General features: G+C 34.5%; 1 protein-coding gene and 1 long non-coding RNA gene across 2 annotated transcripts; both read left to right on the forward strand.

The window, feature by feature from the left end:
- Positions 1-2532: 2532 nt before the first annotated feature.
- LOC140876027 (uncharacterized) lies at positions 2533-3864 on the forward strand. The gene is made up of 2 exons (XR_012148642.1): positions 2533-2737; positions 3568-3864. It is a non-coding gene; the product is annotated as an uncharacterized lncRNA (long non-coding RNA).
- A 9236-nt stretch (positions 3865-13100) lies between these two features.
- On the forward strand, positions 13101-15782 carry LOC140873944 (uncharacterized). The gene is made up of 4 exons (XM_073277227.1): positions 13101-13314; positions 13504-14148; positions 14384-14958; positions 15459-15782. The coding sequence occupies exons 1-4, from the start codon at positions 13101-13103 to the stop codon at positions 15780-15782; spliced, it is 1758 nt and encodes a 585-aa protein (XP_073133328.1).
- Positions 15783-16779: the final 997 nt, after the last annotated feature.

A 16779-nucleotide genomic window follows, 5' to 3' on the forward strand; every position in this document is an offset into this window, starting at 1 on the left:
AAAAAAAGATACAGATAATTGAAGACAAAATAATAGAAGAAAATACGAAAATAATTATTATATAAATAGTAATATGTTTTTAGGTTTTGTGAACTTTCTATCATCTTGTTCACTGCCTTGATTAATATAATTAGCAATAAATAATCCTATTTTACAAAATATTATTATTAAATAAGTTAACTCATCGCGATACGTAAAAAAATATAAAGGAAATATTTAACAATCAAAATTTTCCATATTCTTTTATAATCACAATGTATCGATTTGTAAACGTCGTCTCTTGAGTTTTAAAGAATACCAATACAATATGATTTAGGATATTAATATAATAAAATGATTTTTATTATCATTTCGAATTAGAAAAGAAAACACATGCACAAGTTTAAAATATGTGGGGATACCTTGATATGTCATATGCCAACTTTTTTATGATCAATAGATTTTTCACATAAAGTTTAACCTCCCAAAATTTAAAATTATCCTTCAGCACTATCATTTAGGAGGTGTATTCAATCCAGAATTTTAACGACTTTTAGTGACTTTTTAAAATGATAGACTTTTGTGGAGTTGATGGATTTTAATTGACTTTTATAGAATCCCCCGGATTTACAAACAGATTTATGTGGATTCTTTGTAGACTTTTGCAAGACTTTTATAGAGATTTGTAAATTTTTCATACAATTACATGAATTTGTATCTTTAATATATCTTAACGTAAAAAATTCAAACAGATCGAATTGCCCTTTGCAGTTCGGTTATAATTTATTTTTTTTCTATTGCAATTTTACATATAAATTGGTTTTGCAGTTTTGAGCGATTTTAAATGGTTAAAGTCGGTTTGAGATTTCTTTGTGAATGATAAGTAGAATGAATTTTTTTAAAAAAAAATCTCAAATTATTTAAAACAATAATAGAAGAAAAATAATAAATAACATATTTAAAGATAAGATAATCACAAATAGTACAAAATATAATTAGATAAAAAAATCAAACATCAAAATAAAATTAAAATAGATAAAATAGGATGCTTTAAGTTCCATTTCTAGTCATGATTATAAAGCCAATTTGAATCATATTTATTGTATTAAAAAATAAAAAAGGAAAATATTGAAAGAATGTTCCGAGAGAGAAAGTGACGAAGTGCAAGTTGGAAAGAAAGAATATATTAAGATACTGTTAATAATATTATTTAAAACAACTATGCAAGGCAAGACGGTGTGGTGCAGAAAATTTTGAATAAAAAAAATAACCTCATTGTGGAGGCGGTGCTGTTTTATTTTTTTTTTAAAAAAAACTGTGGTTATTTATAAAAAAAAATAAAAAAAAACGATGTGGTGCGGTGCGATATGGTCGGTTCGGACGGTTATTGAAAATTTTGATCAGCATTAATTTTCCCATAAAACATATTTTTATGGAAACAAAATAAAAAAAAATTAATTTCATTTTTAGATATTTATGGAAACCTTGGAGTTTAGGCAGTAACTATTGCTACATGTAACAGTCACTCTTAGATCATCTCTAACTCATTATGCTATTTTGGTGTAACACTAACTTCAATATAGTGTAATTCCTACACCAAATACAAAACTCATCTCCAACTCATTTATTCTAAACTCTACACTAAAAAAATATTCTCAGAATATTTTCTATTATTTTATTCACAACAACTAATTTATTCCACCAAATATTTTTAAACACAACAATTAAATATCATTAATATCTAAAATAATCATTTCTATATAAATATTCATTAGAAATATTAATGAATTAAAAAATTTAACTAAATATATTTTAATAATTATTTAAAAATATTTAATTTTATTTATTTTAATATAGTATTATGTTATATTTAAAAAATAATTTAAAAAATTTTGTTAAACAAATTTTTTAAATGAAAAGTGCATGCTACTAAGCGTAGTAGTAGCATGCACATATTAATAAAACATACGATAACTTTCAAATTTCAACTTAAAAAATTTCTACTTAGAATTATTTATAGTAATAATTTTAAATTATATAACTAAATAAATATTTATGATTATAATTTTCATTTATATAACTTTCCCAAATTGTATTTTTATGTTCAATGTTAATTAATAGAATTAGAGTTACATAATTTAGAGAATTAAAATTACTGTTAAATAATATTAAGATAAAAACAAATACATTTAGCATTCATAATTATGAAATTAAAATTTTATTATTTAATAAATTATAATATAATTCAAAACCCTAATTTAGTTATTTATTAAATAAATAAATATTTAAAATAAATATTTAAAAATGTACATAATAATATTATTATAATATATTATATTATAAATAAAGGTAAATGAACGAAAAATCCCCAACTCCTGTCTGAAATTTAAGATCAGTCCCTAGCTCAGAGTATATTTGTTTTCACTTCCCGACAACATGATTTTATATGTTTTAACTCCCTAGTGCATGCCTAAATGCTCAATTGCCCTTATTTTTAATTTAAATCCATTAATACCCTCATGTATATTAAATTTTAATATAATATAACTTTATTCCTTCTCCCCCATTCCTTGGATAATATCACTACTGGAGGTACGAAGTTCCACGCCGAAAATGAGAAGAAAGAAATTGAAGGACAAATTGTCAACGAAGGAAGAATCGACAGAAGCTACAACGGAGAAAAAATGTCCTAGAACTACAAATATGAAGAAATCTAAGAAAGGAACGAATGAGAATCATATTTTCCCCAATTTGCAGGGTTCGTTATTTCTGAATTTTTTTTTTTGGTGTTTTGAAAGTGTTATTGTTTGTTTTAGGTTACTGGCAACCCATTTCCCTCAATTTCTAGGAATATTCGTTCTTGATATTTCTATGCAGTAGCTTTTTTAGTTGTTTTGAGATGAATTTTCGAAATATTGTTGGAATTCAAAAATTAGTTTTAGTGGTTTATTTTTAGGCAATTATTCGACATTTCTCATACTGTTGGAAATTCAAAAATTCAAAAATTCAGAAAGAAGCATTTTTTCTTGGTTTAAATAGTGTGAAAGGAGGTTGCTGTGTTTAACGATGAATAGTGTGAAAGGGGGTGGAATAAATATTTAATATGACAATTGACTAAAGAGAAACGATGTTCATATGTAGGGATTTGACTGTTTTTTTTTTGCTTTTTCTCAATGTACGCCCAATGTCATGAATTAATGGATGAAAAATGAGTCGGTTACATTTGATAATTTCAAACCTATGAAATTTTTGGGACAAAGATTCATTAGGTGTTGTGGTTTATTTTTAGGCAATTATTCGATATTTTTAGTGTACTATAAATTGTTGTTCCACCAAACCAATATTTTTAATTAGATTTAAAATTTCAGTGGAATGAGATTTGGGAAGTTACTAAATCAATTTCTTTGAAATTTAGATGCGATAAGCTTTGTGAATGTCGTGTCTAATTTCTCTCCACCACAAAATAAGGTTAATTTGTCATTTTTGTTGCATATATATATTGTTATGTTAATTTTTCGTGGTTGTGTTTGTACTAATTATTTTTATAATTTTATTTTTTGGTTTTCAATATAGAAATGACTGATGAAGACAAACCAGCTAATGATCATCATGAAAATAATAATGGGAAGGAATATTTTTCACGATGTTCTCCTCCTTATTTTAAAACTGCATGTGATGGAAGAATTGAAGCAAGTCCTGGGCGAGCAGCAGAGGAGTAGGATAATAATATTCCATTCGCTAAATGGATTGATATGCCTGTCCTGCGATTAGTAGTGGCCGGATTGATTATTTTCTAAACAAATTTCAGGCTGATTCATGTTCTTTTTTGGTTGGTAATGACATTACCATCCCTTTCAAATTAGCAGATTTCTCTATTGTTCTCGATTTGCATCATAGTGGCCAACCAGTTGACTTGGACCTGAAACTGGACTCCATATTTTTGAGGCGTCATTTTGACGGCAAATTCACCAATGCCCACCGAAAAGCTATTTATAAAAAAACTACTTTTACTTGCAAGAAGTGATGATGAGAGTGACATTGATGATTTTGTTAGAATTTTTATTTTCGTTCATTTTTAGCTGCATAATATTCTCCACCAGTAATTATATCACTCCTGGTGCTATATTCCCTTATCTGGATGATCTTACAATTTTTTTTAAATATGCTTGGGGAGATGCTGCCTTCCGATTTTTATACTGATAAATATGCCAAATCGGAAGAAAGCTTTATGTCGATGGATGCAAGGTTGGATTGATGGTTAGTATGCATCTTTAATAATTATGATCTTAGCATATTTTTAATAAATTTTATTTTATTATTTGTTTTAGGCTTGGTTATATGATATTATCCCAGTTTTAGGGGTACGACGTACTTTAAATGTTTATCCTCGGTTGTTTGGGTGGGAAAGAAGCAATATACCATTGAATGCAATTGAAACTGAATCATTGTTGAAACGCATAGATTCAACTCAGGTGTTTTCTATTATTCTAGTTTATTAATGTAGTTGTGTAAAATTCATGGTTGGTTGGTTTGATATTTATTTTATTTATTTTTTTAATTATGAGTAGGTTCTGTTGATACATCCATTTTGTGAGAAAGAGAATTTATTGTTGGATATCGAACATGTTTTAAAGCATAACGAGGGTAGATCTAAATGAATACATATGGGATAAAATGTTTCACTAGTAAAAGTAGAGGAAAGTGTAACGTTTCATAGTACCACCACTTACAAGATCTTGTTGCAAGACGGATCCAACATATTGATTTAAATTATTGATCATGCTAATATCGTACTTTATGATGGACAAGTAAAGAAATTATTGAGTAAAAAAGCGACTCGATAGAGTATATTAGTGTTGTAATCAAGCACAGTATACACATGAACTAAGTACAATATGTAGTCCATCGAGCACAAGTACTACTTGATGATGGACAATTAAAGAAATTATCGAGTACAAAATATATGAGATTGATTACATTAGTTTTCTAATCGAGCATCGTTTGCACATGAATTGAGTACTATATATCGTGAATCGAGCACAACATTGAGTGAGTCATATTAAACAAGCTAACGAACACAAATGATTTTCTAGATGAAGTTATAGTATGAAAATGTCATGGCGCAAAATCATGGTCAGTAAACATCCAAAAACTTCAAGATATTAGTGACACAATATCTTCAATCTAAATGAATACATATGGGATAAAATGTTTCACTAGTAAAAGTAGAGGAAAGTATAACGTTTCATAGTACCACCACTTACAAGATCTTGTTGCAAGGCGGATCCAACATATTGATTTAAATTATTGATCACGCTAATATCGTACTTTATGAGGGAAAAATAAAAAATTATTGATCACGCTAAGATATTGTTGCAAGGAGGATCCATCACCGATGTTTATTCACGCCGACGGTGCATCATGTTCATGATTTGCACACGTATATGGTCCACCATACCCACGATAGGGAGATACCGAGCTGCTTTAATCCAATTATTCCAACACTCTGCTATGTTATTATTTATAACACCCAATCTATCACCAAGAAACAATGCATTTGCCCAACTTTGTGGCTCAGAATTTACAATAAAATCCCTAGCAAGTGACATGAACTCTAGGATATTGTTTATATGTTGTTCATATTCTTGAAAAGATGGAGCATACACAGCTTTCTTGAAGACTGCAGACCAATGTTTTTTTATTACGTTTTGGATAGCTTCGCAACACCTAAAATCATAAAAAAATCAGATTAATTAAAAACATATATTTATATACAAATAAAAATTAATCATCTATATAAGAGTAAGTAACTGACTATTTACCTGCTTCACAAAATTATCAACTAAATGTCTCAAACAATATGCATGGTGACTTCGCGTAAATAGTAGCTTAACTGCCTTGATAATACCAGGATGTCAGTCAGAGAAAAAAATGTACTCATTGAATGGAATGCTTTGACATGAAAGAAAAACACTTCTCAAGTGATAACAAAACCATTCCCAATTTATATCATTCTCAGCATCCACTACAGAATAAACAATTGTGAAAATATTATCATTTGCATCCTTCGACACAGCAAGTAGCATACAACCTTTATACTTATTCTTTATATGAGTCCCATCCAAAAATATCAACGGTCTACAACCAGTAACAAAACCAACTGCACATGCCTGAAAACAAATGAATAGTCGTTTAAGTTTATTAATTACGGGATCAGTCTCATACTCAGCAAACACTTCCAGGATTTGTTTCTCGAACAACATGACAATACCATCTCAGTTTATCACAGCATCCTTCATCTGTGTCATGAATATCATGCATCGCTAACTCCTTGCCCTTCCACACATTGCGATAGTTTAACTCTACCCCATAATCTCTTTGCAAGTCTTTTTGAATTGTGCTAGGACGGTAAGAGGGCTCTCCTATCAATTTTTCTTTCACCACATTATCTATCCATGTTGCATATGCTCTAGGATGTCCTCTACTCCTTAGATTATTCTCACCACATGTATGCTGTAAATTGAATTTTTGGATTGCAAATAAATTGTCAGCTTTATATTTAGAAGCATAAATTCTCCATCCACAACTATTTTCAGTACAAGTAGCAATGACTTTTTCGCTATCATTTTTTCTGTATAAAAATGATCGTCTTGTAGCAATAGCATAATTTTTAACACATCTTCTAAATTCAGCAACATCCTTGAATGTTTGACCTATACCACGGATACAATTAATCTAAGCATCCAGTGTATTGCACAACGCGACTTGATCGGCTTCATTACCACTATTTGATTGTATGTCTTCTTCATCAACCATCCTTACCAATTTGATATAAACTTGTTAAGTGAAAGATATACAAATAAGTACTTAACATACACAATGTCAAATATTGGATGTAAATAATATTAGTATTGCCAAATAATTCATATCATGTGCATTTCTGCTAAATATGCGTTTAACTATATATTAATCTTTACGAAGCAATAATCTTCAAGAAAAATTTATTTCTATTATAATACTAGAACACAAATTATATAACCATAATATTTTCAAATTTTGCACGATGTCAAGCTTACTAGATGTAACATAAAAAAAAATCAAAATACAATATGGAGACCAATCTAATATATTTTATCTCCCAAAATTTAGGCTGTTGAAATGTTCGCTTTTACTCTCTGCCCTCAATTCAATCATGATCAGCTTCATACACATACAAAGATGAATCATATTTAGGACATCGTTGTCGTCGTTCAAAGTCACGTACATCTTGTGTTGCGGAGCTAAGTATTACAGAATCATAGATTTTGGAGTAATCTCAGCACATTTCTTTCCAAGTCTCACAAATATATCCATCAAACTACAATCGTTGGATATTGAAATCACAAATAACTGCTTCTTGCACTTACAGCTATCCAAAAATGCAAGGTTGCAAGACCCACTTTCAGTTTCCATGTTGAACCTAATACACAATAATAACTTAATTGATATGCACGTTTCAATACTCTAAATAATTTTCAAACAATTTTAAAAAAATTTAACAAATTTTTCATTAAAGAAACTAAAACATAAATTTAAGGATTAAATTGTATTCCTGTAAAGCGCAACACATCCACTTTCAAGCACGCAAACATTTCTTTCTCTCACTTTTCCACAAAAAAATATTCAAAGTAAAAAATGGTTTCTGAAAAAAGTTAAGTAGCATTGACACTACATAATATGATTCTGTGACAAAACATTAATAAAGAGATGGGTATTAATAGATGAATATAGCAAGAACAAATCAATTTAGATATCCACATACGATGCAATTTACAAAAAACGGTAACTCAAACTTAGACATCCATATAAGTGCACATGCACTCTGAAACTGTGTATGCCTTCAAATCCTATTTCCTCACATATCATGTAACATAAATCAAACTACAATTGTTGATTATTTGCCACAAAATTCTTCAAAGAATGATGAAAAAGACTGGGTCTTGAATAATGAGTTGTGATATCTGCTATTCAACACACTTAATAGAAAATTAACTGAATTAATGATACTCTAAAAATACAAATCCTATCTTTAAAACAAAATCGATGAGTGCAAACAACTTCTCGATAATGAATTCCGACAAGTTTTTTTCACTCTATATAAACTGAAATGGTTTCACAATTATAAATATTAGGTAATTATTAAATTGAAACAACAAATAAAATACAAACTCATCCATAAAGCTACAATTTCAAAAAAAAAAAATCATAAAACTTGAGGAAAGAAACAGACCTTCAACTCTCTTCCAATAGTTTTTTTTTTTTAATTTTTAGAGTTCAGCAACTCTACACTTCAAGGATCTTGTCTACTCCCCGATCACTGGCTTCAAGGTTTACGGATTATGTATTCTTATTAGATTTTTATTTTTATTGTTCCAACAAATAAAAAGGGTAAATGTGGGTTTCAATTAAAAATGAGATCAATTGGGTAATATCATGTCCATGAGGGAGTTAAAAAATATAAAAAAAATTTTGTCAGGAAGTCAAAACAAATTTTGTCTGACTTAGGGACTGACCGAAAACATGAAAGTAGTGTTGAGGATTTTATGATAATTGACCCTATAAATAATCTTAATATATATTATAAATAAGAAATAGAAAAAAAAAGAAAAAAAGAAAAGAAAAAGATAGCGTAGATAGCTCTACACCAACCTAGCGCTAAAAATAGCGCTAGGTTGGAGAAGAGAATCCAACACTATGTTGGTGTTATGTTGGTGTTTTACACCAACATAGTGTTGGATTGGAGATGGTCTTAAATGACAGAAAGAATTTCAAATATTATTTTATAATTTTTTTTAAAAAAAACCCAATACTTTAGAAATTGATTTCAAAATTTACGTACGTGAAATGTGAAATTATTATGTAGAATTTGAAATTGAAGTGCGACATAAAAAAAACATATATGTCTTTACAGAAATATTTAGAAAAAATTTAAAGATCATGGAAGAAAATTGTAAAGATATCATGTAATTGTAACCATATTCAAGTTTTGATTTGAAATAGTATAAATGATCGTTGTGGTGGTGTTGTTGATGACGACGACTTCTTATGTGTGTGTTCATGTTAGGATCGAAAATGTGTATAGAGAGATGGATACATATTTTAAAATATTTTTGAGCTACAATAGTTCGTTCTTGAAATATTCAAAAATAAACCAAGCACCGAAGATTATATCGAGTTCGATTTTCAAACAGAGCAGAAGACACACAATATGATCCCTCTAAAAATCGATTAAACATTTTAGAAATCGTTTGAAAACAATGCAAGTTGAAATGATAAAAATAGTTTGGTTGAAGCATTTTATCAAACACTTTGTAAGAAAGATTTTGGTATTTTATCAAACACATAAAATGCTTCAACATTGCCTACCAAAACAATAACAAAAAGTAAATGCAAAAATAAAGAAGCACGATTTTGTTTATGAAAGTTCGAAATCCAAATCTTTATACATCCCCCTTCTTCCGTTTTCGAAGAGATTTCACTAGAAGACTTTAATTTATACAAGTCATTTGTACAAACTCATTTCGACTTAGGACTTATCCCTCACCTAATCGAAAATCCTAGCAACACTCTCCATGTTCTTTACAACAAGTCAACAACCAATTACACATTGTGCAAAGACTCTTACTCAACTATTTTTTGAAATACAAATCTCTTTGTGTGAGTGAGCTCTCTTCAAATTATGTATTTTCAATACTTGAAATTGAAATAGTGTTCTACAAACTTGATTTGGTGTGGAGAATTTAACTTTGAAAGTTTGAAGCCTAGAATTTTTTAATTTAAATTTCATGCCTAAATCAGCCTTTAATATTTATGATTTTAATTATTCCAACTTTCTGTGTTAATTGGCTAAATATTACATTTTTCCCGCGCAATAGAATTTTTTTTTATTTTTAAACTTTTGCGAAAATTAGCATTTTAATTCCCAGGCTAGTAAAAATCAAATTTAATATTTTAAGTTAGGATTTTTAAGCTTGTATTTTTTTTATTAAGTGCGACTTAATTTGAAGTCCTAATTGTTAGTTTAGTTTAGCACTTTTTAAAAGTGTGTTGCACTTTTCATGAATTTCCAACACTCTCATTTTTCTAGGGTTGCCTATTCTAACACTTGGACCCAAAGTTGAACCCTAGCCTCCAACACTTTGCACACACACCCACACACTCAAACTCACACACACACACACACACACACACACACATATCATCCGATTCTTCCCCTGTTGCTCAAGAAATCCTTCGGCTTCTTCTTCGATTTTTATTCTCCACCTTTCACACCGGCAGCAGCTCCATCTTCTCCGGCATAGCTGTAGCACGGCGAGCAGCAGTTGTTCACCCTCCGTCCGAGCTCGTTCCAGACCCTGCTCGGCCCCAGCTCGCTCGAGCTCTTGCCTTCCATTTATTTGGTAGCTTAGAAAAGATATGGTTTCTTTGTTTCCCCTTGCAGATTAGTTAACTTGATTGTTGCATAGTCACCATTTTCGAAATACATATATACATATACTTGCCCTGTTTTTCCTTCCCTTCGAAAATTTCAGAGTTTCTTGCTACTTTGAATCGGTCATGCTACTTAAATAGATGGATTAATGTTTTGCCTTGGTTTTGTGTTGTCATGAATGCCTTGTTGCATTTGAGATTTTTTTTCAGAAATTATGCCTAGCTTGTGGTTCGAATTTTCTTCTTGATTTTTTTGCTAGCATGTTGGTTTGAAATTTGCTGTCCTTTTTTTTTATCATTCCTTGTTTTGGGGTGTTCGACATTTTCCAGAAACTTTCCTCAAGCATTGTGTTCAAATTTTCAGATTTTTTTTGTTGGCTCTTGGCTTGATCCAAATTTCCAGATTTATTTACTTGTTTGGTTCGAACACTTGGGGTTTGATTGTGTTGATTTGGATGGTGATGAAGGGGCTACCATGGATGTTATGTAGTTCACATGGTAGCTTCTAGGTTGGCTTGAAGGTTTGGTTGGAGACGCGTTAGAATTTGAGGATTTGGGGCTCGGTTTGATAGTGTTTGAGGGACTGCCCTCGAGCTGGGATTTATGGTGATTTAAGGTGAGTGGTAGGGGCTGGAAACGAGGTGATCATTGGTCTTGGTACTAGGATTTGAGGCTCGGGAGATTGGGAGAGTAATAGTTGAGTCTTGGATTGAGTTTGGACTTGGTAACTTGAGCAGATTTTTGTGAGTGTCTGTGGCTGTTCGGAAACACGTGGTTAAGGCAGGGTTAAAAGTGAAATTTCGTGGTGGGCTCGGGACTGGAAATTTTCTTAGATGTCGGGGTTAGGTCGGTTCAAGCGGGAACTAATTCGGGTAAGATTCGGTCGAGTTTTAGACATATAAAGTAAGGTGTGCAGAATTTTGAAGTTATAGGAGGGGGCTGTCCGGAAATAAAATTTTTATAATTTGGTTGTTTAGGAAATAAATTTCAAGGATGATTTTTCTACTTAGCTCTAAGTGTTATGGAGTCGTGGTTTCAAGCGGGATCCTTTTTGAATAAGAATCGAACAAGTTACGAATTTTATGGGCGAACCGCTCGAATTTGTCTTAAATGCTAAATTATGGTTTAGATTTCCATTCTTTGGTTTGCTTCCTAAATCACCATCCCGGTCATTCTTATGCGAGTCATATGCATGATTATCGATCAACATTTACATGTACATCATATTTACATATGCATGTTATGTCTCATATTTATGAATGAAAGAAAGTATTTTACGAACAAAGTGAGATGATTATGACTACAGTAACATTCATGTGTTTGGACGGGCTGGGAGACGTCTTAGCTTTCCTTACCAAAATTCATGTGTATGGACGGGCTAGGAGAAATCTTGGCTTCCCATACCAACCATAGGGCAAGACGGGTTGGGTGTTATCTTGACTTCCTTGCGGTATAGTGCACTGCAGCCATGATCATGATCGAAACCCATAGAGTCACCATCCATGGATCTAAGTTCACAATTTCAGTTCAATTCATTTATTTACATGTTCAGTACAGTATATTCAATTTCTTGGTCAAAGTTTGACTTAGCCATGCATATGTTACATTCATATTCACATCATTTATTCAGAAATAATATTTTTTAAGTTTAAGGGCACAAAGTATTTTATTATAAGTTATTTTGGGCTAATTGCATCCACACCCCCTGTGAAAAGTCTAAAAGGCATAAAACCCCCTGTGTAAAATTAATAGCATGTTAGACCCTATGTTTTAAAAAAATTAGCATAAAAACCCCTATGAGAGGGTATAAATGTGCCCGAGTTTGTATAACATAGGGGTGAAATGTGCTACATTTTAAAAAACTGAGGGATGCATTAACCTATTAATATTTTTTAAGGGGTTTTATGCTTTTTAGACTTTTCACAGGCGGTGTGGATGCAATTAGCCCAGTTATTTTTAATATGTCTGTTCTTGTATTTATGTAGTACTCATTATCCCCCCATATTCTTGCTGAGTCCTTTAGACTCACTACACTTATTGTATTCAGGTGAGGAGTATTTCACTGAGATCGAGGGGCAGGACCCCCAGGGCGAGGTCACCGGTGGTGCAGGCCCTTGACCGACATGCTTTTAGTTGTTCCGCAAACTCTGATGTTTTTAATTATGAGTTGTAGGAGTTCATACACTGTCAGTCTTTTGCAGGATGGGTTTTTCCTGCTTTAAAATATTTGGCATGTAAACTTAATTAACAGTTATTATTCCGCAACTGTGTGGGATTAACTTCCCTTTTCTGGGTTCTATGACTATCGTATTTGGTTTTTCTCTTGTGTTTATTTTATTTTGGTTTGAATTGCTAACTGTGTCAGTTGGGCTTACAATATTTTAAAGCGAGCCATGGCAATTTTTTTTATTTCCGCAAATACTTTATTTATTATTTAAATTTTTAGAGGGTTAGGGTCGTCTCAGTTGATATCAGAGCATGGTCTTGGTTTGGGCTGTGCCTACTTTTGGTTGCCAAAACTCAAGGGATCTCGCTCCAAAGTCTGTAAGATTTAAGTTTCCTTTATTGCTATTTGTTTAGATTAGTAGCACTAGTTTCCTAAATTATTTGAGCATGAAATTTAAATTTTTGGAATTTGAACTTGCGCACAGATGACACCTCGACGTGATTCCCATGCACCTCTGCCACCACCTCCTCCGCCCCCTCCACCAGTTGATGTTGGGGCTCAGGTGCTAGCTGGCCTGGCTCGTATCTTAGAGCAGCATGCCGAGGCCCCAAGGGCTAGACCTAGTGCAATCTATGAACAGTTCAGGAAGATGGATCCTAAGGACTTTTTTTGGCACTACGGATCCGATGGTAGCGGAGGTCTGTATTCGCTCGCTTGAAGCGATTTCCGCTACATGGAGTTGGGAGATGGAGACCGAGTTCGCTGTATGACGTTCCTACTCAAGGACGACGCTGTCTTGTGGTTTGAGGGTGTGGAGAAGACTGTTGATGTTACCACCCTGACTTGGGAAGCATTCAAGACTCTCTTCTATGAGAAGTAGTATACAGCTGAGGTGAGAGCGCAGTTGAAGAAAGAGTTCATGAGTCTCCGGCAGGGAGATCTGTCTGTATTCAATTTTGTGCGCAAATTCGAGAGCGGCTGCCACTTTATGCCATTGATAGAGAATGGTGAGGCGGAGAAGTTGCAGCATTTTGTTTCTTGTCTGAGGCCTACTATTCGTAGGGATGTGATGATGGCTGAGCCCGTGGACTATGCAGATGCTATCAGGAAGGCTTTACGGTCCGAGCAGTCCTTGAAAGACATTAGTGTTGAGGTTCATAGCAAGAAGACCTTCACTCATCAGGGTCACCAGCAGCAGCAGGGCAAGAGGCCATTTACTGGGCCACAGAGACAGCATGGGCCGTTCAGACCTCAGGGGCATCTGGCCCATAGGCCCCAGGGGCATCATGCTCAGAGACCTCAGGGGCACCAAGCCCAGAGACCCGCTCCTCCCAAGACTGGGGAGAAGCCTTTTTGCCCGGATTGCAAGCGTGCCCATAATGGGCAGTGTCTGGCAGGTGCCGGAGTCTGTTATCGGTGCAAGAAGCTAGGACACGTGGTTTTAGATTGTCCTTTGCGCAAGATGCCGACTCAGGGGAGAGTCTTTGTGATGCATGCCGAGGAGGCTGATCCTGATACCACGCTCATCACAGGTAATATTTAGATCTTTTGATTAAGGGTGATTTAATTGATTCGTAGATGCAATTTTTGATTATGAGCTTCTCTTATTAGGAATGTGAACTTATTAGGTTGCATGCTTCGTGTTAGTTATTTGTGTTGGCATGAATAATTTTGATTTCTGGGAATTCGATGACTTAGAATGAACCTAGGTAGTACTAGTCTTGTTTGAGTTCAATCTTTCCATGGTTGTAATCACCTTTAATGTAGGTAGAATTTTAGTAGCCGGTGTGGCCACTAGAGACTTGTTAGACGCGGGGGCTACACATTCTTTTATTTCGGAGGCTTTTACCCGCAAGCGGGGTATTGAGTGTGAAGAGCTGTTTGGTGGATTTACAGTGACCATCCCATCAGGGGAAGAGCTTTCCACGAAGAATATAGTGAAGAATCTTGAGCTCTTGTTTCAGGGGCAATCAGTGAGTGCAGATCTGATAGTGTTGCCTATGCCTGAGTTCGACATGATACTTGGGATGGACTTGATGACAAAGAATGTTGTGGTGATTGACTTCCAGCAGCGATCAGTGATGGTCAGACCGGAGGGAGAAGAACCATTTTGGTTTGAGGCTACTAGGAGTTCGAGGAGGACTCAGATTATATCTTTCATGCAAGCTAAGCAGTTGGTGCATGATGGATGTGAGGCATTCTTAGCCAATATATCTTTGACAGAGTTTCCAGCACGTCCAGATATTTCAGATGTGGACGTTGTCAAAGATTTTGAGGATGTGTTTCCAGGCGATGTTGCGGGTATTTCGCCTGATAGAGAAGTTGAATTCTCCATTGACTTGGTACCGGAGACTGTGCCAATCTCTAAGGCACCGTATAGATTGGCTCCTACAGAAATGAAAGAACTGAAAGAGCAGATTCAAGAGTTGCTTGATAAGGGATTCATCGCCCTAGTTTCTCTCCGTGGGGCGCACCAGTCCTTTTTGTGAAAAATAAGGACGGAAGCCTAAGGTTATGCATTGATTACCGAGGGCTGAATGGAGTGACGGTAAAGAAAAAGTACCCACATCCCAGAATTGAGGATCACTTTGATCAGTTGCAAGGAGCCTCTGTATTTTCAAAGATTGATCTCCGTTCCGGCTATCATCAGTTGAAAGTTAAGGAGTCAGATGTGTTCAAGACAGCATTTAGGACTCGTTATGGCCACTACGAGTTCCTTGTAATGCCGTTCGAAATGACGAACGCACCCGCGGTCTTCATGGATCTTATGAACCGCGTGTTCCAGCCATATTTGGACCAGTTTGTCATTGTTTTCATTGATGATATCCTTATTTACTCGAAGGATAGAGAGGAGCATTTGCGATATTTGAGGATTGTTTTAGAGGTGCTCCGAGACCGGAGGATGTTTGTCAAGTTCGACAAATGTGAGTTTTGGTTGGAGAGAGTAGCATTCTTGGGCCATATTATTTCCAAGAGTGGAGTGGAAGTGGATCCTTCAAAGGTTCAAGCAGTGAAGGAGTGGTCTGTACCTAGAAACGCATCGAAGATTCGCAGCTTTCTCGGATTGGCCGATTACTATAGGAGGTTTATCAAGGGCTTTTCCTCAATTGTTGTGCCCTTGACAACATTGACCAAGAAGAATGCCAAGTTTATTTGGAAACCATAGTGTCAATAGAGCTTTGATATGTTGAAAGAAGCTCTTACGACGGCACCCGTGTTAGCTATGCCATCAGGAGAAGGCGATTTTGTGGTTTATACTGATGCTTTCAAGTTGGGACTTGGGGCAGTGTTTATGCAGCAAGATAGGGTTATTACTTATGCTTCTAGGCAGTTGAAGGAGCATGAGAAGAACTACCCTACTCATGATTTGGAGTTAGCAGCAGTGGTTTTTGCTCTCAAGATTTGGAGACACAATCTCTATGGAGAGAAGTGTAAGATATTCACCGACCATAAAAGCCTCAAGTACTTCTTCACCCAGAAGGAGTTGAATATGAGGCAGCGAAGATGGTTAGAGTTGGTGAAAGACTACGACTGCGACATTAGTTACCATCTGGGTAAGGCTAATGTCGTCGCAGATGCATTGAGTAGAAAGACAGCAGCCTCTTTGATGGTGTTTAGACCGTTGCAGGATGAGATTCAGAGATTCGGACTAGAGTTCTATGCCGAGGGTAGAGCTCCTAGATTGTCAGCCTTGTCAGTGCAGACTACGTTGTTTGACCGTATCAGAGTTGCTCAAGCAGTTGATGAGCAGTTGAGTAAGTGGAGGCAGAGAGCCGACGAGGGAGGCAGTGGTTTGTATTCAGTAGTGGACGGGATCGTGAGGTTCAGAGGTAGACTTTGGGTGCCCGCAGGTGATACTCTGCAAGTTACTATCATGGCAGAGATGCATACATCACCGTAATCTATCCACCCAGGCAGTATGAAGATGTATCGAGACCTTCAGCAATTGTACTGGTGGCCGGGTATGAAGCGCGATATCGGCCGATTTGTGTCAGAGTGTCTGACATTCCAATAGGTCAAAGCAGAATATCAGAGACCTGTAGGATTGCTTAAGACATTCCCTATTCCCGAGTGGAAATGGGAGAATATTACCATGGATTTCATTGTTGGCTTGCCGAGGACAGTGAGAGGTTCGAATGATATTTGGGTTATTGTCGACTGTC

The sequence above is a fragment of the Henckelia pumila genome, chromosome 1, assembly GCF_033568475.1.
Source record: "Henckelia pumila isolate YLH828 chromosome 1, ASM3356847v2, whole genome shotgun sequence".
In the NCBI taxonomy this organism is placed as follows: domain Eukaryota; kingdom Viridiplantae; phylum Streptophyta; class Magnoliopsida; order Lamiales; family Gesneriaceae; genus Henckelia; species Henckelia pumila.